This window comes from Canis lupus, chromosome 36 (genome assembly GCF_003254725.2).
Source record: "Canis lupus dingo isolate Sandy chromosome 36, ASM325472v2, whole genome shotgun sequence".
Lineage (NCBI taxonomy): Eukaryota > Metazoa > Chordata > Mammalia > Carnivora > Canidae > Canis > Canis lupus.
Genome location: NC_064278.1, coordinates 25,530,500 through 25,554,020, shown reverse-complemented (window position 1 = coordinate 25,554,020; position 23,521 = coordinate 25,530,500). Strand labels below are relative to the sequence as shown.

Here is a 23,521-nt window from a genome sequence, read left to right as displayed (position 1 = left end):
AGAGGTGACAACTGTTAAGCCAGATGTGAGACTGAAGTTCGTACATATCCATGTGTTCTGGGCATAAACACACACACACACACACACACACACACACACACACACACAGAGCTGTTTCAGGTAAAAATTCACATGATTTGAAAATCAAGAGAATGTAAAAAGATGCCTCATGAAAGTCTTGCCTTATCCCATCCCAATATACTTATGTTTCCAACTCATAAATTTCTTATATATATTTCCAATGATTTATTACAAATTTTTATTCCATATTTTTCTCTTCTCCTTTTATGGAAGGTAGCGCACTGTATACACAGTGTTTCATGTTGTTTTCTTTCCCATAACTAAGGAAACTTGGAGGACTTTCTATGTCATATACTGACCTTTTTAATATCAAACCATGAGAATTTTCACTAATAACAGACAATAGAGGGCATGGTGCAGGCTGTGTTGCACAGGTGATTTTTTTCCTTCTCCGCAGACAGAACTCTTCTGTTAAAACATGATTTAGAGCCATAGATTGGGGGTGGGGATCATAGGCACACTTTTATTTTATTTTTTTTATTTATTTATTTTTTTTTTACTGCTCCATAGGCACACTTTTAGATTGCAAACCTTATGCAGAATTGTCTTCCTGGTTAACGTTCACTGAGTGTATATAATGTGTGTACTTCTAGGCAAACAGAGATTCGAAGTGTAAATTAAAAAAAAAATCCATTGTTCCTGTAATTTCCTTGCTCCTTCATTTTCATGTATGCTTTTCACAAATTATTCACAAATTGAATGAATGTGATATGTTTAAGATTTCTTCAATCTGTCCTTGACATTTTTATTTATTATTTTTATTTATAAAACTAAGGAAATTTTATCTTAAAGAATTATTTGGAGATTTACATTATTTATAACATTAAGATGGCATAATGCTGATGATCTCATTTCCCTAAATATATCTTGTCTTTCATTTGATAGATTATTATATGCTATGTTTATTAAGTTTCCCAGAAAATTATGATTCTGTGGAAATTTTGTTAACTTAGTTCTCCATGATCCCTAACTCATTTACACATATGTTACATTTCTAAGTATAGTTCCTTTTCATTTGAAAATTACTTTTTTAGAAAATTGCTTTTTTGTGGGAAGAAAAAAAGTACTTAACTGCTTCACAGTAGAACTAGTGTGTGTGTGTGTGTGTGTGTGTGTGTGTGTGTGTTCTCATTAAAAAAAAATCCCTGCTCTTAACACTGTCACTCTCATTTTTTACTCAAATGACACAAAACTTTTCACTGTTTTATTTTAATGCTTCCATGCTTCCATGGCATCTTGATTTCTAAATTGGATTAGTAATACTACCCCACCTTTGGACCATCGTCCAAGGGCTTATCATAGGCTCCCCACAATCCTATGCAGTTGACAGGGTGACCATTATTTTCTGCACTTTACTAATGATAGATAGAACTAAAGCTCTTAGAAGTAAGCAGATTTGCCAGGGGTCACAGACTTAGGCTATGGCAAAACTAGGGACAGAAACTAAGGTATGACTTCTCTCTCTTAGTGCTCTTCTCCCTGTAACTGGCATCCTCTTGGGATGTTTTTGTTTTGTTTTTTTTTTTCATTCATGAGGGACATAGAGAGAGAGAGATGCTGAGACACAGGCAGAGGGAGAAGCAGGCTCCATGCAGGGAGCCTGACTTGGGACTTAATCCCGGGACTCCAGGATCACGCCCTGGGCTGAAGGTGGCGCTAAACCGCTGAGCCACCCGGGCTGCCCAAGGATGGTTTTTAATGACCTTTGAAAGATTAAGGTGACAATGTACAATAAAACATTCTGACAGTTGGATTTGTAGATCCTAGAAAAACAATACCTAACATTTATTACTAAAAGCCTCTTCTTACCATACATTTCCTGCTATGTGCCAGGAACTCTTCAAAGCATTTTCATGCACTCTTTCATTGAACCATCACAATAATCCTGTGAGCCAGAAACTTTTTTATCACCATTTTACATACCTAATACAGAGGAGGAAATGAATTGACAGAAAAGCTTACCCAAGCATCTCTTCTGCATCCCCTCACTAACATCAGACTCTGGAGACTTTGGAGACTTACTGGAAATTTTGATGAAAGCTCACATGCTGTCAGGGTTGTCAGCCTCAGTGGTGTGCGGATTGTGTTTGCATCACTGCCAACTCTGCCTTCAGTGATGCCACGTTGGTAGCTTGAAGTTGGCTGCAGTGTGAGTATTTATTTACACCATGGAAACTGGGAAATGCAACGAGTCAGGATTTGTTTTTTCTGGAGAGCCTGTGGTTAAACATTTACCAGTATGCCACTGGTTAGGCCTAAGATGATTTCTTATGTATATTCTAAGGCAGTAACTTTATGATCAAAATACCAGCTAGAAATTTTAGAGCAATAATACTTGATGTGATTTGATTTCCAATGGACTTAGTAAGACCCAGCAGGAAACTGAGAATGTTTTTGTTGAGATGCATTTACGATTATTAGGATTGCATTTGCCTTTGGAATATTAGTAAAACAGATGAGTTAGGAGGAGAGATGAAGAAGCACTTAGTTGATTTTAAACTTTAAATAAAAAACTTACTGGCTTTTGAGATGTTTTTTAATGGAAAATTTTTTCTCTAGAAAAAAGTGGTTCAGTGAATATTCCAGAGAGGCACTTTTTTTTCATTTTGGGCTGGACCAAAGAAAAAGGTCAACACATGATAAAAGCAAGACAAAACAAATTACCAATTGGTTTAGAACCCATACACACAACACACACACACACACACACACACACACACACACACATGCACACACACGTTTTCCTGCTAAGCGTTAGTAACTTCAGGGTTTCAGTTAAGAAAACAAATCAAAACAAACAGACAAAAAAATCTCTCTGGAAGGATGAGAAAGATAAGTGAGAAAAATGAAAACAGAGTTTCTGACAGAATTTGAATAATAACCCTCTTTGAAGGATTATAGCATAATTTCCTAATGAATACAACTGTTTGTTGTTTTTTTTTAACAAGACATTTTACAAATATAAATGCCAATATTTTATGAGTCCTGTTTTGGGCGTATCCCTAGAGGCTATGGTTTTTCAAAGCTGCATGGTTGTAAGCCAGAAACATGTGGCCTTAAGGGGGAAACAAACAAACAACAAACAACTGTCCGATTATCCTTATTTAGACTGGGATATTGCCAGGCAAAGTAGCATCCTCGACCTCATGGATTGCTGCTGTTCATGAGAGGAGGCAGATGGCTGGCAGGTATCCTTTCAGAGATGGATATTATGCTTTCTAATACCACCTAATAACACAATCAGTCACCTCATCTTGTTATATGGATCAATCCAAGCCTTAGGATAACCATGGAGCACAGACTCTGGATTCAGAAAGAATGGACTGTTCAAAGCCTCGATCCTCCACTCAATACTTCCTTTCTTTAAGCATCTTACTTAACTTCTCTATTTCCTACGTTTATCATCTATGAAACAAGAATAATGAAAATGCTGACCTCATAGGGTTTATCTGAGGATTAAATGTAGCACAATACCAGATGGAGTAAAAGTTAAATAATAACCACTACTTTTATTTTACTAATAAAAACGCAGATACCTCTAGGATACATATCATATTAAGATATATAGTTTTTGTTTCCTAGTGAAACAAATAATTTCCTGAGTGTGGTTTTTGATCCTGAAAAGAAAAACTGAAGACAGGTGGGCTATAGTTACCTGGAAATGCAAGCAAAGCCCAACTGATAGAAAGGAATCTCGAAAGGAAACCTGTCTTGATAGAAACATTTTCAGTTGACTTCATGAGAGATTGATTTGAGCAAGAACAGGTTGATGTCAATCAGGACTTTTGGAAGTTAAGCTGGTAGAAATTGAGTGAAGTTTGGGACACCTGGAAACCTAACCCCCTTGAAATCATTGAGTACAGGAATTTACCAACAAATATTCACTCATGAAGCGAATTGTTATTGAGCATCTGAAGTGAATACACGACCCAGGTCAGTAGAGTTAGGAGTACAACTGTGCACATAGCTGGTGTCTAGAACTGGGTCAAGAGCTGTGAAGACAAACCTAGGCACAGGAACAAGTGCTGCAAGCAAGAAACAGAGAAGGTTTGAGTTAGAGAAACCCAAGCATCCTGACATTTTACAGGAGGAAACACTAAAAAGCTGCACTCGGTCATAATGAGAGAGAATAACAGGCAGTAAGAATTGTATGGAGTCAAGATTCCAAACTAGATAGAATCGGACTTGAAGGTATTCCTTAAAGTTCATGGGTTTTGTTCTCTGGCAAAGCTCCTCATGCTTATTCTTAAATAGATGGCTTCTAACAAAAGTAATTTTTAAAAAATGTCTGGAACATGCCAGATATCTGAGTATTAGAGTTCAGAAATATAGTGTCAGAGATGTGAAATTGGGGATTGTAACACAGGGGTCTCAGATATTTTTATGCTTTAATTTTATTTCAATAATTGGAACTCCAATAGCAAAGCTATTTCAACATGTTCCCCATCCTAAAGCTTTTGAGAATGCCCAGTGAGTGTTTACCTTGCTTTACCCATCTTCCCCGCTGTCACTTTCCTCTGCTGGCAGCTCTCTGGCTTCACACTGCTGAACTGTTCCTCTGCAGATCACCTATTTTCCTCTGAAATCCAGCAATCCATAGGTGGGCCCTACTCCCAAGCATGAGCTCAACATCTTCCTCCAGTTCCCCAAACTGATGCTAGAGCTGTAACTGCTGTAGGACCGTCCTGATGGATGCTCTCAGAGCCCACAAACAACCCCTTCCACAGAGGTCCTCTACCAGGCATTTATCTGCATCCTCTAAAGTCTAAGTCCATCTTCCAGAAGTCAGCTTATCATCACCTACGGGAGTGCTTTTCAACATATTTTCCTATCCTGACTTCAGGACCTCAAGCTCCAAGGCCAGGAGAAAGGAAGGGGCTCTCAAAATTAACGTCAGGTTGTGCATTCATCTCATCTCAACAGCAACTATGTTCAAAGATTATGCAATATAAATCTCTATTTAGAAAAAAAAAAAGTCACTTTTTTCCTAAAGGACACTGAATCCTTAGTGATGCAGCTGTGCTTCCGAAGAGGACAACTGTGTACATTACTGTTCAGAGATAATTAGCCTCTTGCAGTCGCTTTGTCTCGATTTTCTGTATGGCAGAGTAGGGCATTCGCTTTAATTTTATGTAGCTAGTGGGCCTATTCAAAAAAATTTTCATAGAACAAAAAAGCAGCCTTTCTCTGAAAGTAAAATAAAACCTCTAAGAAAAAAAACCCAAATTATTTTTTGACTTTTCAAATGTGCATTTTTCTTCTAACCATTAAGGTTTCAAAAACTCGTGGAGTTCCATCTCAAGAGGGGTCTCCATGCAACCCTAGTAACTGAAGTCAGGGGATAGGATGCAATGTAGAATAGAGGGTGGAGTGGGAAGGTAGATATGTCAAGGGCAGATATGGGAAAGACAAGCATTGAAAGTTAGGCATGCAGCTACTGGACCGGAGATGTAGGAAGAATAGATACAGATGCAGGAAGCAGATCTGCAGATCCGGAGCATGAAAAGCCAGTAGAGAGTAGGGTTACTGAAAAGAGTAAATCAAATGCCACAAGGAAAAGTACTGGCTGCAGGTAGGATATCCCTGATGCCTCCGAGAGGAGTTTCAGGAAAGATTAGGGCAGTATGAAGAATTAATATGGAACAGGACAAGAAGAAATTAGATTATTTTTCAAGAATTTGCAAGCATAGGAAAAAGCAAAAACAGAACAGTCTATTAGTAGGGAACTTTACTTGTTTGTTTGTGCTTGTCTGTTTATTTGTTTCATACTTTTTATAGAATGGAAGGCTTCCTGTAGCCTGGACACAAAGAGTGAAAAAGATATTTGGGTTAAAGAAAAATAATATTTATAGATAGTTTAGGTGAGAAGCTACCTTGAGGAAGTTACCTAGGAAAAGAGACCAACAGCCAAGCATAAGTGGAAAATATAAGGATGGAGCTAACCAGTGCACAGACAAGGCCTTTCAAATAGGCAAAACTTAAGTAGCACTGTGAAATCAGAAAGGTTAGTTACGATTTATTTTAAACTCAGTTGTTCAGCATTGGCCAGAGCGTGACAATAATTATGGCCAAAATATAGACCGTGGGCTGTAAAACTATGGGCTCAGTGTGACAATGGAGAGCAAACTCTTTGTGATTAATCACTACAAGCTGCACATCATGAGGACACTGACCCATGTGTACTCAGTGGACACCTAGAGCCAGCATGGGCAAAAGGGGAAAAGAAGGGCAGGACTAATGAACACCTTTCACAAATATTTTAATTATAAGTGACAGGAAGCGCAACCAAACCACCTTCCAGAAACTCTCACTGCCAAAACATTGATGGCTAGTGCGGACTCTAAGCATAGGTGACTCCAGGCAAAAATGATGTCAAGGGACTCAACCTCTGTGTTTCACTGGCTCTGAAGTAGCCTCCTTTTGATCCTTTGAGTGGTAGCAGGATGGCAACGGTTATTTTTAAGCTTTAGAGCCTCACATCTTCAAATCCAGCAGGAATGAGAAAGGGTTTCTTTTTCAGAGGCTCCAGCAAACATAATCTTTATGTTTCATTGATTCTGGTCAGGTAACACATGTGTATCCCTCAAACAATACGACCAGGGGAGTTGGATATGTAAGTGCAGTGGTCAGATATCTCCCGAGGCAGGTAAGAGATCAATTTTATTTAAATCACATGCCACGCAATTGAGACTGGAGGAGAGCACTTTGCCGAACAACAACAACTTTGTCCTCTCTGGAGTAAAAATTAAAATGTCTAGGTCAGTACCACATGCAGGGGGCCTGGATCAGGATTTGTGTGGGACGTTGAACAAATCCTATCCAGGCTTCTCTCCTACTAAGGATAAGCCTCCGGGCAAGAGTTTTTTCTTTTTTTCCTAGTCATTGGTTATTTTTTACATGGAAGATGAAGTCTCCAGCCCCTATCTGTTCTGGATTTCTGTGGCTTTATCCATAGTTGCAAAGTTCTTTTCAGAGACCTGCTCATGCCTAACCTACCCTGGTCACCAGCAGGGTGACAGGAGGTAGCTGCTTATCATTTGCTTAGTGAGGGAGCATTTATAGATATGGGCTCTTGTATATTTTAGATTGCTTTTATTTGGAGGAGTCCCTAAGGGAAATCAATTTGAAGGGTAGGTGCTAAGACACTATTGGAGCTCAGTGAACCACTAAAAAGCAAATTATGATTTTTTATGGACTCCCATTTTTATGGTGTGAGTTGAAGGGAGGGGTGGTTGTTTGGAGTGCTGTGTTTGTAGGCTGTTCTCACCCTGTGGATGGAGTGTGAAAACCAGGCTTAGAAAAAGTGGCAGTACATTTCGGTTGATTTTCATATTTTCTGTCCATCTGTGGTATGTTACTTTCTACAAACTTTCAAAAACAGCCTCACTAGTGAAAAAGGGAAAAAAAAATCTGACCAGATCTTTTGAGAGATGACTAACAAGAAAAAGCTCCATGGATTATATAAGATCTTACTGTTCGTGAAATTTGAGGTCAGTAAAATATAAATGATTATTTACTAGATTTGCAAAAGATATAAATTTAGGGGCACCTGAGTGGCTCAGTGGGTGAAGCATCTGCTTTTAGCTCAGGTCATGATCTCAGGGTCCTGGGATAGAGCCCCACATCAGGCTCCCTGCTTAGTCCCTTAAACCCCTTAGGGGTCTGTGTCTCTTCTCCCTTTGCCCCCTCCACCCCCACTTGTGCACGCTCACTCTCTCTCAAATAAATAAATAAAATCTTTAAAAAAAAAGAAAAATGTATCAAATATTCTTTTCCAATAATGATATTAAGAACAATTAAGATTATCTGATAATTAATTAGACCCAAAGCAACATATTATGCATGTTGTATATGTGATTGTATATAATTTTCAAGAGAACTTAGGAATTAGATATTTATATTATTTCCACTATAAAGTTAAGAAACTTGAGGCATAAAGAAACTAAATGGACTTGCTCAGGATCATATAATTATGAAGTGTCAAAGATAAATTCAAACTTAAATCCAGCATTAACTCTTCTCTTCTTCCTTGCCAACAGAACCCATTTTTTTCTCAATTATTCACTCTCCTCTGCAAAGACAAGTGATTCAGGGAAGACGAATCCCAGGCCCAGGGTCACAATGAGTGAAATCCTAATTGATTTAAATCAGTAATTAGCCTCCAATTCCCTGATCAATGAGTTTATATATGGATGCATGATGCAATTCTGGCATCAGAATTTTATGTTCTGGAACATAAAAGGAAGACTGATGGGAGTGTTGCACAAAAGCTTTCTTCTCCATAAAATGGGAGTCTGGAAAACCTATGCATCCAGGTCTTGTATCTGGGTATGATGCGGGAAACTGATACAACAATCTCGCTATAAGCATAACACTAAATCTAGCATTAAAGGTGGTGCTATAGAAAGATGGAGGAAACCTGAGTCCTTGATGTTATCGACCTGCTGATTTTAAAGAAGCCCTTCCTGGAGCCAACCTACCTCTAGTTTTCTTTTTAAGGAAAACACTAAATCTCTGTATTAGTTAAGCCACTTGAGATTAGGGTTGATGTCACATGCAGTGGAGAGCATCCTAACAACCGCACAGATCGCCTGTTTCAAAGCTCAAATTCTTAATCTCTAATCCATCCAGGGAGTCATCTTACCCTAATAAGAAGTCCTAACACAAAAGGCTGATTTCTAAGTTAGCTACTTAGAATTCACATCCTATTTTCCTGTAAAACAAAAAGGTTGATTCAGTTTCCAAGGTAGCCCACAAAACCTACTGATTCCATGATACAGCTCAACAATAATAGATGGTCCTTGGGCAAGTATCGAGTACTGGAAAGTCAGATACTTAAGACTTTTCTCATTAAATGCAAGGTTTTTCCTCATTCTTTGCCATATTTTATCAACAAGCCTGCCTCCAAAGTATATTTTGCCTCTGTCTACTGTCCCCCACTTTTCTCTCAATTCAGTCTCCGTCAGTCTGAGTCACTATCGTCTTTGATGCTGTCTGTCTAGACACAGCTCTGCACCGGGAGCTTGCTGTCCTTCTGTCCCACTTGGAAATGGGGGCTGAAGGTAGGGTGGAGCATCCAGCTCTCTTCTGTTCCAGGATCCTGGGAATTTATTTGGGGTGTATTATCACTCTCTTCAAGATTTTTCTGAGTTTGGAGAAGGTCAGGCAGGATTCAGGGTCTCTTCTCAAGATCCCTTCTGTCTTCCTTTCTGACTCCTCTTGTTAAACCGAGGGCATGTGTGCACAAAGGAATGAAAACTCTGCTCTGACTCATGTATTCTTCTGTTGTCTTTTCCTGGGCCTTTCCTCCTTTCACAGGATCTAGACTTTGAAAAGTCGAGTCCAGGAACAGGAGTTTTCTCCCTTTCGGTAATTGTGTTTCACGTATAATTTGAATCAGTGAATGAAATCATGGCTGACTATATGGACAAAGGGCCACAGGATTAGAGCAAATATTTTTAAAAATATTTTGGGATAGCATATTTCACACATGAAACAGGGCCTGACCAAAAATGTTAACATATATATATATATTTTTAAGATTTATTTATTTATGATAGACATAGAGATAGAGAGAGGCAGAGACACAGGCAGAGGGAGAAGCAGGCTCCATGCAGGAAGCCTGATGTGGGGCTCGATCCCAGGACTCCAGGATCACACCCTGGGCCAAAGGCAGGCGCTAAACTGCTGAGCCACCCAGGGATCCCCAAATGTTAACATATATAACATGCATTGAAATATACAAAAAATGACTGTGTAACAATCACTAAGACTAGAGATTCTCTGCTTCTCTTTTTATACATCTGTGCCTTTATTCAACAAGTATTTATGCAGGACAATCTATATACAATGGTAATTATTTATCTATTATTATTTTGCTATTCTGTTTGGCTCTTGTTAACTCCCTCTTATCATTCTGGTCATATTTTAGCCTCACAGGTTTAGAAAGAAATATAGTCTTTATCTTCCCTCATACTCCTGTCTTCCAAATATATCTCAACTCCTCTAAATAGGTTCTGCCCCTACTCCATTGAGAAACTGACTTTTCTATTTTACAATTAAGTAACATACAGATAATTCTCATTTGTAACATCAATATAAAATCTTCATTAATTAAGATACCTTCATGGAGATTGTCCTGCCGGTACCCTCTCAGTAGTTCACCAACACTCTCCATTGCTAAGTTCGTGTAATGCACAGTCGAATCTTGTTTTCTTGGCGGAGAATCCATGAATTGGCAAGCTGTGAATGGATGAGAGCAGTTCTCAAACTTTAGCATTCATGAGAGTCACCTGGAGGACTTGTTAAAGCGGAGTGCTGGTCTCCACCCCCCAAAGTTTCTAATTTAATAGGTCTGGAGTAGAGCCTTAAAGTTCCCGGGTACTGCTGATTCTGCTGGTCTAGGAGCCACATTTTGAGAACTCCTGCATTAGGGAATGTCAAAATGAGGCTACAGAAAAGAGAGATAGAATGTTAGAAATGTAATGGTTAGAATTTTAAGGTCTTATTAAGAGTGTAGCCCAAGTATTATTATGAGATGATCTTGTGCTGAAATGCCTCCTTCGATCAGGAAATTCCATCATTGAACAGGAGCAAAAAGTAAGAGGTGCTGAATTGGAGATTAGCTGTGCCTCATAGCAATGAGTCTTGGGCAAAGGGGGAGGGCCCTTCCTTTGATTTGTGATGTGGTCACATCTCCCAGATCTGAGAAACTGTAGGCCCTTAGGCTTCATTTCTGGCCTGCAGGCCACCCTTTTCCTTCACCCTAGCACTCTTAGTAGGCCTTGGAAGGATGCACAATTGGATGAAGAACAGAATGCACTTCTCTTACTTCTCCAATTAGAAGAAGTAACATATCTCTTCCCTGAAAAATGGGGCAGGAAGACCAATACTAGGTAGATATTATGTTGTGATAATACGTACATAACATGAAAGCTACCATTTTAGCTATTTTAAAGGGTATAGTTCAGTGGAACTAAGTACAGTGTGGCACTACTATCTCTACTCTCTATTTCCAGAACTTTTTCATTATCCCAAAATAACTCTGTACCCATTAAACAATAATTCCCATGCTCTTCCTCCTCTCAGGCCCTGGAAACCTCTGTCCTATTTTTTGTCTCTACAAATGTGCCTATTTTCCTAGGTAAAATTTTAAAGTGGGTAAAAGTTATTCTTGGAGATTCCTCCCACTGCCTCGTTATGATCCTTGGAAACTTTACATTGTTCTTTGGCTCTCCAAACTCACTTTGACTGACTTCTTACTATAAAATGTCTCAAACACCTCCATCCCCATGAGAGGATACCCTCCTTTTCCTTCATGTCAGAAATGAAGATCTGCGTAGACGAACTCACGCAGATGTGTAAATAACTGGGGTTCTCTGAGGACTTTCTTTGTGACAGACACTTTTCTAAGTGCTTCCCTAGACGATTCCATCTTCACAACCCCACCATTAGGGATACTATTATTATCACTTCTCTTTAACAGACAAAGAAACTGAGACTCAGGTAGGATGAAGCACATTTCCCAAGACCACACAGCAAATATGTGGTGAAGTCAGGAATTTGACTCCAGAGGCAGTTCTCCTAACCATGGAGGATGCTTATTAATCAGAAAATTTGGTAATTAATGGAATGTGAAGCTTTGTGCCTAATGGCATGTATTCAAAGATATTTTTGAGCTAAAAGAGCACTTTCTGGTGGGAAGCCAAGAGTCATCAGCCAGGCCTAGGGCAGTTTGCTGCTTCACCCATTCCCCCATTTCAATCTCCCAGCTGACTCCAAAAATACAGTCTGAATCCCAACTGTCCAAGCAACTTGACTCCTTCTCAGACTCCTCCTGCAATATTCCCCTGGCCCTTTCTGCCTATACTTGGGGACGGAACCTCCTCTTGCTAAGCCTCTGCTTCCATGGGTGAGTACAGAGGGGGCATAGAGCCCTCCTTAGGCCTTAACATGAAGAAAGCTCCATATGACTTTAACATTCTCCTTAGCTGGTCTTGTTTTAGCCAAGATTTGTCTCTTGAGGATTAAGCTAAGGTCAGCATAACTAACATGTCTCCCCACACCTGTACCCCACAAGTGTGCAGTCTTAATAGTAATATAATGGTCATTTTTTCACAGTTCAAAAAAAAAGCTAATAAAACCAAAAGAACAAAGTTATCGCATAGACAGAAAAAGGAAAGAAAACTGCCAACAACAACAATAAAACTGTTGAAATAAGTTTGTGAGCCTGCCATCTTAAATCCTTTTTGGAACAAGACAAGGAATAAATAAATAAATAAGTGTGCTCAGGTGTAGACTGGAAGAATTAATTCAAGAGTATCTCACACTCAGGAAGCAGGTTACTGGCAACTCACTATGGCATTTTGAATGTATCACCTTTTCTCATCCTGACATTTAATTTATTGTACTTCAAAGTACCCTGAAATTCTATGACCATCCAGATAGATCTATGAGAGAATGATTCAACGTACCAGTCTTGGAAAATAAATTTGAACATCCTTTGACCAAAAAATTCCCTGGTGGGCCAAATTCCCTTAATTTTTTTTTTAAGATCAATTATTTTTTAAATATTTTATTTATTCATGAGAGACACAGGCAGAGGGAGAAGGAGAAGCAGGCTGATGCGGGACTTGATCCCAGGACCCTGGGATCACGCCCTGAGCCAAAGGCAGATGCTCAACCACTGAGCCACCCAGGTGCCCCAAGCTCAATTATTTTTAGTCCTAAATTTCAAGCTAGAGATGGGTTAGATAATAGTGATTATTCACATCAATATTGCCTGAAAGTGAAGGTAGTCTGGGTACCTAGTAAGAAAACATACGTTTGAGGTAAAGTAGAGCTGAGCAGTTAAAAACTCAAACCCCATCGAAAGATGAATGGATAAAGAAGATGTGGTTTATGTACACAATGGAATATTCCTCAGCCATTAGACACGACAAATACCCACCATTTGCTTCAACGTGGATGGAACTGGAGGGTATTATGCTGAGTGAAATGAGTCAATCGGAGAAGGACAAACAGTGTATGTTCTCATTCATTTGGGGAATATAAATAATAGTGAAAGGGAATAGAAGGGAAGGGAGAAGAAATGTGTGGGAAATATCAGAAAGGGAGACAGAACATAAAGACTGCTAACTCTGGGAAACGAACTAGGGGTGGTAGAAGGGGAGGAGGGCGGGGGTTGGGGGTGAATGGGTGATGGGCACTGAGGGGGGCACTTGACGGGATGAGCACTGGGTGTTATTCTGTATGTTGGCAAATTGAATACCAATAAAAAATAAATTTATTATTAAAAAATAAATAAATAAAAACTCAAACTCTGAGATCAGACTTGAGCTCAAAAGTGGCATGGCCACTACTGGTTGTGTGGCTTGGAGCAAATCACTGAAGGTGTCTGTGCCTCAGTTTATTCATCAGTAGAATAAGGGTACTGATAATCATCGTATTCTCCTCATGGCGGAATTGTGAGGATTAGAGCGTGGCTCCTGGCCTGATTCATTGAAACTAATAGAGTCAGCAGCATTAGCATCTCTGAGTAAAGCTTTAGTATTACTCTTAGGGTTTTGGTTTGTTTTTTGTTTTTGTTTTTTGATGGGAGGCTGCAGTCAGCTCAGAGCACAGGTATGTGCTCATCAAACAAATAACACTAATGGATTAAACTATGTGGGAGCTACTTACCCCAAAAATAACCATACTGCAAAATGATCAACTTCTGTTAATTCTCCCAGCCATCCCTGGAGGGCTCACTTGGAACATATTTACCACATGAGTTCAATACCATCCTGAGCCCAGGGCCACTGCCTCCCTCGACACTGCCCCTCATTTCAGAGTGCTCACCAATGGCTCATTTTTGGAGTGCCCCTCCCCATGGGGTGATAAGTCTTCAAGCCAAGAAGTACTTGAAACTCATGCCCCTCTTCTCTCTTTTTGGGTCCATGGACTATAGAATCCCCTCCCCTGCCCATTGTGCTCCTCTCTCATATTCTGGACACTGAGACCCCAGAATTCTCTGCCCAAAGGACCCCTAGCCTGTCTCCTAAGTTTTAAGGGGCTTCTTTCATAGGTCTTTCCTCCTGAGATGGCCAGACCACTTAGGTCTGTGGTCTGTGTACCTCTCCACCCCTACAAGAATGGCCAACAAACAGCTACTTTCAAAGCTGGGCAGGTTGATTAGAGTGAGGAGGGAGGCTGCAGTATCCACCTGCTTATGCAGTAAGGCCTGAGCCGGAGGTTAGGTAGGTGCAGAAGGACAGCGGCCGCCAGCTGGCCCAACCTTGTCTTGTAAGGAGTTGAGAATTCTCAAGTCAAACTCAACTTGCCAGGCTTTTGTGAAACTTATTAAAAGGTAGGGGGATAGAACACATTTAGCAATTCCATCATTTGATATTTAACTATAAAATATTTAATTATTTGGTATTTGGGAGAAATGTGCTCCTGCCCTGGGACCAGCAAATGTTAGGGGTAGAACTGAATGACTTGGTGGCTTATTGAAATGTATCCTTTACAAGAAGAGTAAATCAAGAAAAAGAAAATTTCAAACCTAGGAAGCCAGTTTCTAATTACATCCAGCACTTGAATCTTAATGCTCAGTAGGTGTAAATGTGGGCACCGATTGCCTGGAAATAGCTGTGTGGGTACACTGATATAACCGTTTTCCAAGAGTCCACTGTGGACAGAAATATTTTCACTGATATAATTGTAAAAGTCAAAATCTCATGACCTCTCTTTCCGTGGCCGCCTCCTTTATTCCCTTCCTCTTGAAAATTTTCTAGTTCAAAATATAAGCCCTTTGGGAGTTGTGTCATCTGATTTCAAGAGAAAATTTGGGGTATAAATAGCTTCAAGGATCAGTTGAGCACTGATTGGACAGAGGATCAGTTTTTACAGCTCCCCGGCCCCCCATCTATCCATAGCTCATTTTCAGGTACTCTTCACTTTCTGTTTTATTGACACTCTTAAAACAAAAAAAAAGAAAGAAAGAAAGGAAAGAGAAAGAAGAAAGAAAGAAAGAAAGAAAGAAAGAAAGAAAGAAAGAAAGAAAGAAAGAAAGAAAGAAAGTCACATCACACAGAAGTATTTCTCAGAGGTTAACAGTGATAACATTTTACACATTTATTTTCTATAGAGTTCATTATTAGAATTCCTAAGAAAAATGCACCAGTGACTATGTTTTCATGTTGTAAGATATTTAAACACAAAGTCTTTATTTTTTTAAGAGCACTCATGATGTAAAGCAGTATGCTTACTCTGCCATCTAACATTAGGATGAGGAGTAATTGAGCTCTTAGAGATTTTGAAAGCAAAATTAATCACAGTATTCCAGATCCCATTTTATCAACCCTACATGCACAAATTTATTTCAAAAATGAAATGAGGGCAAAATGTAGTCTTACGTGTTTTCCATGTGACATAATCTTAGGTGAGTATTCAGATATTTTCACTTGTCTCACATAGATGGATAGGAAAACTGTTTATGTTTATGATAATTCTCTAACAAAACCCCAGGATTGCCCTTCCACATTATACTGTAGTTTTTGCTTCTGCCCAGTGAAACCTGAAGAGTCCTTGTGCTCAGAGGCAGGAAGGCAGAGGTATAAGGCAGGTGGCCAGGAGAGGGAGAACAAAAGGGAGAAGATGGAGACGGAGAGGAGTGGGGAGAAATATGTATCATTAGGTGTGTTAGTTTTTTAAAAATTTATTTATATTTAGGTTTTATTCACTTGTCTATCAAGTTTCTTCTCTCCAAACCAGAATAATTATTTTAATGAATCTGCTACAACTTATTGATAACTTCCTTGAGAATGTCTTGTATACTCTACTTTAGAGATGAGTCTAAAAGAGTTAGTATTTAACAGAAACACTGACTTCCTGGGCTAAAGGCATGTAAACAGTGTATTCAATTTTTAAAATTTCTTTGTACTTTGCCTATAATTCAAAATACCATAAAAATGTTTAATGTGTTTTCCACACCAAATATACATGTTGCCCCATAATTTGCTTCAAAAACTGTAAAGGGGTTATTCAAATGCAAATTATCCTAAAGGCAATGAAGGAGATGAAGTCACTCCCAGGCTGCTAGGACTTCTAAAGACCAAAATTTCTCCTACCATCCCCATTCTCACTCCACTCCTCAAAGGTAATCACTTATAATAGTTTAGCGTAAATATCTCTGGATGTTTTCTAGACACTCAGTAGATACATATTCATCTCCTACTCTGTGCCATGCACTGTTGTAGGTGCTGGTGATACAATAATGCACAAAAACAGACCAACTCTCTGCTCTCTTTATAGTTTAGTGGATTAAACATAAAATGAATAAACAATCCAGTAAACATACAACATTATATCAAGTAGCGGTAAATGCTAGGAAGGCAATAATAGAACAAAAAGACAGAGGTGTTTCCCAGTTGAGTAGGGGGGTCAGGGAAACCCTCTTTACCTGAATACAGTGAGAAAATGACCCCTTTCAAAACTGGTAAGAGAGTCAAAGCAAAGTGAACAACAAGTGCAAAGAAAGACTCTGAAGCCAAGCAAGGCTGGCAAGGTGGAGCACAGCAAGGAGGCCAGTGTTGCTGGAAGAAAATGAGTAAGGGGAAACTGATGAAAAGATGAAGGTAGAGGTAGCACTTGTGACAAGCTGTGTAGGACTTTATGAATTAGTTCTTGACAAGGTCTGACTCAACTTTAAAAGAGCATTCTGGCCGCAGAAGAAAGAGACTGAGGGCATCAGGACAAGAACTGGGGGACCAGTAGGAGGCTCCTGCAGTAGGCCAGGAGAGAGAAGATAGTGGCTTGGCCTCTCTCTCATTCATTGCCGGTCAGGATGCAAAACGGAACAGCCACTTTGGGAGACAGTTGGGAAGTTTCTTTAGAAAACTCAACATTCTCTCTCTCTCTTTTTCTTTTCTTTTTTCTTTTCTTTCCCTTCTCTTCTCTTCTCTTTTCTTCCCCTTCCCTTCCCTTCCCTTCCCTTCCCTTCCCTTCCCTTCCCTTCCCTTCCCTTCCCCTTCCCCTTCTTCCCCTTCTTCCCCTTCTTCCCCTTCTTCCCCTTCTTCCCCTTCTTCCCCTTCTTCCCCTTCCCCTTCTTCCCCTTCCCCTTCTTCCCCTTCCCCTTCTTCCCCTTCCCCTTCTTCCCCTTCCCCTTCCCCTTCCCCTTCTTTTCTTTTCTCAACATACTCTTACCATACGATCCAACCATTGTGGTCTTTGGTATTTACTCAAATGAACTAGAAAAGTCTGCATACAATCATTTGTAACTACTTTATTGTAATTGTGAGAATCGGAAGCAACCAAGATGGCCGTAGTTCAATATAAACACAAACTAGTATATCCATACAATACGTTATGATTCAGCAATTAAAAAAAAGAGCTGTTAATACATGAGAAGACAGTTTGGTGCCTAGATCCATAATAGCTAAAAGGGCATTTTAGTTCCTTGCAAATGATTTTTGTGTTTCAAAACCAGAGGTATAACTGATGTGCTCTATTAAGTGAACATTAATATAATGGAGTTGTGCCTTTGTCATCTATTGGGTTTTTAATCCATGCAGTAGTTACCACGTAGTGTTCATGAATGATAGAAATAGTCTTTCTTAGCCTTTATATAGTATATATTATATATGTATAGCTTTTATATATATGAAAACCTCTATCTCCTTAGCCTTTATATTATTAGAGAGAATGAGAGAGAGATAGAGATTGAAATGGATTAATTACAAGGAATTGGTTCATGTGATTGTGGGGGCTATAGGCTGGAAATCTGCAGAACACGCTGACCCTGGCTAAAAAATCTGGCAGGAGCCAATGTTGCAGTCGTTAGTCGGAAGGCAGTCTGAAGGCGGAATTCCTTCCTCGTGAAAGAATCTTTGTCTTAACGCCTTCAATTAATTGGATGAGGCCAACTCACAGTATGTAAGATAATCTACTTTACCCAGTCTACTGATTTAAAGGTTAATCACCTCCAAAAAACACCTTGACAGCAATATGTACACTTAGGCTAATGTTTGACCAAATAACAGCACCACGCCCTAGCCATGTGTAACGTATAAAATTAACCATCGAAGAGGTAGGTGTTGCTTTTTCAAAATTTTCTTTTAGTCACAGGCTAGCATATCTCATGCTTTCCTCTTTACACACTCTTCCTTTATGTCTGTATCCACAAATGAATTCACATTACTCTTTCTCCAAGATTATATGTGCTCTTTCCTTCTTCATGAATGACATCATGCATCATGATTAAGAATTTCCAAAGTACCAGACTCCTAAGTCTCATATCTCCATTCAAAATCTCATTTCCATATGCTGATTTTGTCATGTTTGATGATCGGTCTTGGGTAATTTATGAGCTTAGGACATACAGCTGTAAAGTCCTCCACATCAAATTTGCAAAGAATCAATGGACCACCGTTACAGCGTGTCTCTCATTCTACTTTGAGTAGCTGATAAAACGAGGCAGCAGTAGAATTCTTGGAGCTCAGTGACATCACAGGATTACACCACAATGAATTCCCATGCCACCTGTTCTGTTCTGTGGTTTTACTTATCACTGAATAAGTAATAATAGAAATGGCATAAGCCCTTGAATTTTCAAACCACGTAGTGTAGTGTCTTGCTGCCATGGGCTAAACGATCCAATTTAAAATGGACAAAATGCTAAAAAAAACATTTTGCCTTGAATTACAATGTTGGTGTATTAAGAGTAAGTCAAAACCACTCAAACATAAGTTCCAAAAGAAAGTTAAAAATGAATCAAAGTAAGTATTAATCAGTTCTAACTTCCAGTTATGTAAGGCTTTTCTTAATCTTCATATGCATACATGTAGTTTTGTAATTCCAGAATTAATTGTATATATTTTGTCATAAGGTAATTTCATAAATGCATTTGTGCATAGTGGCAATGACTGCGCTCTGAATGTTTATAAAGAGCAGCATGTAGAGGTCTTCATGTAACCTTTTGTGACTCTTTGAGATAGCATTGGGTGCTGTGGGTGGGCTTTCTATTTTTTTTTTTTCCCTTCCCTTGGTTCCTGCCCTCTCAAAGATGACTTCTTCTGGATGCTTTAGCACACACACTGTCATTCTGCTTTCCATCAGCTTATGATCCGTAGGCTTCACTCTGTACAAAGAGCTTTACCTAAGCACATGGAACCCCAAAGCCAAAACTCAAGTGTGCTAAAAATAGCTCTGAGTTATCAAATTGGTGCAGACACAGAAATAAGGAAGTCAGGAGGCAGACAGGTGGCCTGTGTTCTTCCCAGAAGCAAACCTCAGTCACTCTGTAGAGTGTTTTTGTCATTTGTGGGGAGCCTTTCACACCATCTTCTCAGTTCAGACCTTTGGGAAGTTCTGGATCACTGGAGCTGACCAGCCTTACTGGCAGGTATTACCACCCATCAGTCCTGACAGTGTTGTCTAACCTGGAGCTTAGAGAGGACAGGGGCCCTCGGCCAGCAGTTCTCAGCATGCCCTCAAGATAGCATCTGCACTTAACTGCAGGTGTTTCTCTTCCTCTTCCACTGGCATTGTCACCTAAAATGAGCCTTCAAAATAATCCATCTTTTTTTTTCTTCACGTTTTAATCTGTGATGTTGGTCTCAGAATGAGTATCTTTTAGAGTCCTTGATATATTATTTGCCTAAAACTTAGAGATACCTCTCAAATGAAATAGCACATATGAGTGACTTTTGTAGACTCCAAGGACTTAAGCAAGCAGCATATGCTATCTGTACTATATACACAAGATCGTTACATATAAGGCGACTTCCATAGCTTCTATTCTCCTGTTGTCTTTCCACTCCAATTACCTTCCTTAATAACAGACATCTGTTGATGAACTCTCTTCTCTAATTTAGTTTTATTTATGACTAGGATAGTACATTAGTTGATATATTCTCTAGACTGGTATCACGGTACTGGGTTTGGGAAGCTGCAAATGCTCAAGACCATTGCTTGCCTTCAGAAGACCATCAGTTTGAGAAATTCAGAGCTTTCCAAATGTGAACCCAAACATTTTTCTTTTTTAGGTACCTCATATTAAAGGATGATCAGAGAGTGATTGCTGTATTTTAAATCCTATTGCAATGTTTGGTTATCAGTTTTCCTTCACTTTTTCCTAAAGTTTAAATATCGGTATAAACTTTTACAGAAGACTGCTGGATACTGAAGATGAGCTCAGTGACATTCAGACAGACTCAGTCCCATCAGAAGTACGGGACTGGTTGGCGTCCACCTTCACGCGGAAAATGGGGATGATGAAAAAGAAATCTGAGGAAAAACCCAAATTTCGAAGCATTGTGCATGCTGTTCAAGCTGGAATTTTTGTGGAAAGGTAAGTGAAATTGTTAGTATCTCAAGACAATAAAATTTGGAAGGCAAGAGATATACTTACCATATCAAAATTACATGAGTCAAATATTTTACTTATTGAAGAAAACTTCAGTTATAAGTATACCCAGAATGAGCAAAAGTAGAACTTTATTATGAGCTTGCCTTAACAAAAATGTTTTGTCCCGGATTTATTACTTTTATTTCTTTTAAATTGATGTTAAATGCTAAAAGCAAAGACTTTTGAATGACCAGTGCCCTCAAATGTACCTCTGTAAGCAATTGTTTAAAAAATTGCAACGCATTCATGTTACACAACTAGTTTCACCTGAATAAAATGTCACATTTCATAAAACAAATTCCATACTACATGCTCAAATCCAACAGGCCTTTCTCTGCATTAAAGCAAAAAGAGCATTCCCTCTCCATCATGGAAGAAAAGCTCCTTATGTCTGCTTTCGAAGAGTTGTTTTTTTTTTTTTTGTTTGTTTTTTTAACATTTCTGTCGCTGAAACAAGGAATATTTGATGGCCCCTAGAAGCACCAGATCAAATCACCATAGGTTCTGATGTGAAATACATGTTAATGTGGCATGATTTTATATTTGGTTAGCCCTTAGGAATACAGTCGATTTTTCTGTGTAGAAAACAAGTGTTTCAGCATAAAACTAAAGAAAAGACTTGAAGTAAACACATGACATCTGACAATTTTGAAAACTAGTTATTAGAACCCCCTTAGATGAAGAAAAAATTATACACCCCTGGTAAGGTGCATAAACTGGTCCTTTGCCAGGTAGGACCAGAAGCCTCCAATAGGGAGGCAGGGCTGGAGAGAAAGAGTATCTATAACCATATTGCCCTTTTTCAAAGACAATTTAGGAAAGTGTGTGACAGTTGCTGATTTTCATTTACATCAAATCGAAAATATCCCCATAGTAGTTCAGAAAGTCAGTGAGAGAATCACAGATAAGAGAAAATATGTGTGATTTGCCAAAAGAATGTATATTTTGTCTTTTTAAAGAAAATATTGTAGAACTTGGCAGGCTAAAAAGGATGCAAACTGAGGAAGTAAATTTCTGTTTCCATTCAATAAAAGATTAAGATTCCTGTAAAGTAAATTCTCATTTGAGAATTGGTAATTCTCAAATGGTAAATTCTCATTCTTTTCATATGCTACATAAAATATTTGGTTTAACAGAGTATGGAAATATCAAATACACGTAAGGAAACTAAACTAGCAAGCCGTCTTGAAGAAATTGGTATGTTACAAACATGTGGAAATGAAATCTCTTTTATTACTCTTGTATCCCCATTAGGAGGTGCATTAAAAATCGGGCCATATGTTTATCTTTCATTTTCAAAGATAATCGCCTTCAATTTTGGAAATTAGGAAGCCCTCCTGAGTATCTCTCAAGTCTTCCCTCCCAAGACCCAGTGCCTCTGCAGCTCCCCTAGCAATTCACTTCTCCAGATAGACCTTGAATCTGCTCACTTTCCCACCTCTGCTCCTGCAACCCCAGTATCCAGCTCTGGGATCTGCCATCTGCTTTCCAGTTGGGCCTCTTAACTTCCCCAGCTGCCCTCTCCAAACAAGTCACTCTAACAGTGACGGTATGAAATATAAATTAGTCCCTGTCACTCCTAAGTTTAAAAACATCTGATGGTTTTCCATTTCACTTGGTATTAATGGCGACTTCCATATCATGGTTTTTGCAGGATTAGGCACCTTATTACTTTCTCGCCTCATCAAATGCCACCTTCATTTCTGACTGAATATCTATATTCTGATTTCAACCCCATGAACACCCCTAACTCTTTCTCCCCTTGAGACCATTCATCCTGTTATTACCTCTACCAAAAGTGATTTGCCCTCCCTTTTCCCCTGGCTGGCCCTTCCTGTTTTTCCAGAGGCCTTCCCTGATGGCTCTGTACACAGTTCATCACTCTGTCTACCCTAACCAGTGGTTTAAATCATAGCACTGAATGCCGTCTATAATCGTCTAATTTTTATTTATTGCCTGCCTTCACTCTTCAGTAAGCCCCAGGAAAGCAGCAACTGTCATTTTCTTGCTTGCCATTGGTCTCTTACCTAACACAGTGTCTGACATGAGGTAGTTTTTGGTTTGGGGGCAGTTCTTTTGAGTTTTTGAATCACACATTGCAAATACAGTCAAAACTTCCCAAGGCCATCCACCATATTTCCAGTTGGACTTTCACCACTTACAGGAGCCCAGGAAATTCCTGGTTCTTTTTCAGCAACTTATCATGTATCAGCTACTTGCTCAATGTGAGGCAGCTCTGGTAAGGTTCCCCCCCACACACACTGATTCTGATCCCAGTCACCCTCCCTTTTTGTTCTAATGTTCTGTTATGGATTGTGGGATTAGAACCTGATAATGGGGGAGTTCCTCTATCTCTTCAGAAGGATAATTTTCTTGGTCTCACTTTACATTTCTTATAATGAGAACACACATGGACATTCCTTCCTCAGCCTCCTCCAGGCCTAAGAGATCAGCACCAGAGTCCCCACAGAAGCCAGGGAGCCCTGAAGACCAGAGCACTGGCTGCCGAGGAGTGAAACAGGGACATTAATAATAATAATGGCTTTCTTGTATTGAGTCCTTATTATATTATGGTACGCATTGGTATCATTTACTGTTCACAAAAAGCTTATAATTATCCTCATTTTACAGATGAGAGGCATTAAATCGTTTTGTAAAGGTCCTATAGCCAGTAAGTGGCTAGTCTGTGATTTAAGGCATGTCTTCTCTTTGCTTTATCCTACCACTGTTCTCTACCATCAAGTCCCACAGGTTGAAAGTTACTTAACTTTTTGAATTTCTTACTCCTGGTTATTATATTGACCTTATTTTCCTAGTCCATTATCCTTTTATTTCCCAAGTCCTTCCATTGTTTAGTAATAATGACTAGAAAAATAGATAGAAAAAGACTGTTGTCTGCAAAACAAAAACAAAAACAACCCACAAGACAACTAAATATCATTATTGACAATCATCCTTTTCTGGATCTGTTTTAGTGCAATTACTAATTTCCTTGCCCTGCAAGACTGGAATAATTATGCCTAGCTCAATGGAGTAGTTAATAGAAGTATTCTT

General features: G+C 39.2%; 1 protein-coding gene across 8 annotated transcripts in view; it reads left to right on the top strand.

Annotated features, from left to right (window-relative positions):
• The window catches only part of PDE1A (phosphodiesterase 1A), a 336,045-nt gene that overhangs the window by 240,259 nt on the left and 72,265 nt on the right, over positions 1 to 23,521 (top strand). For 7 of the 8 annotated variants that reach the window (XM_025460409.3, XM_025460404.3, XM_025460403.3 and 4 more), the window contains one exon: positions 20,228 to 20,410. In XM_025460409.3, the coding sequence (XP_025316194.1) occupies positions 20,228 to 20,410 (183 nt within the window). Of the gene's footprint in view, positions 1 to 18,602; positions 18,837 to 20,227; positions 20,411 to 23,521 lie in introns of those variants that run through there. The other variant, XM_025460407.3, reaches the window with a different exon arrangement.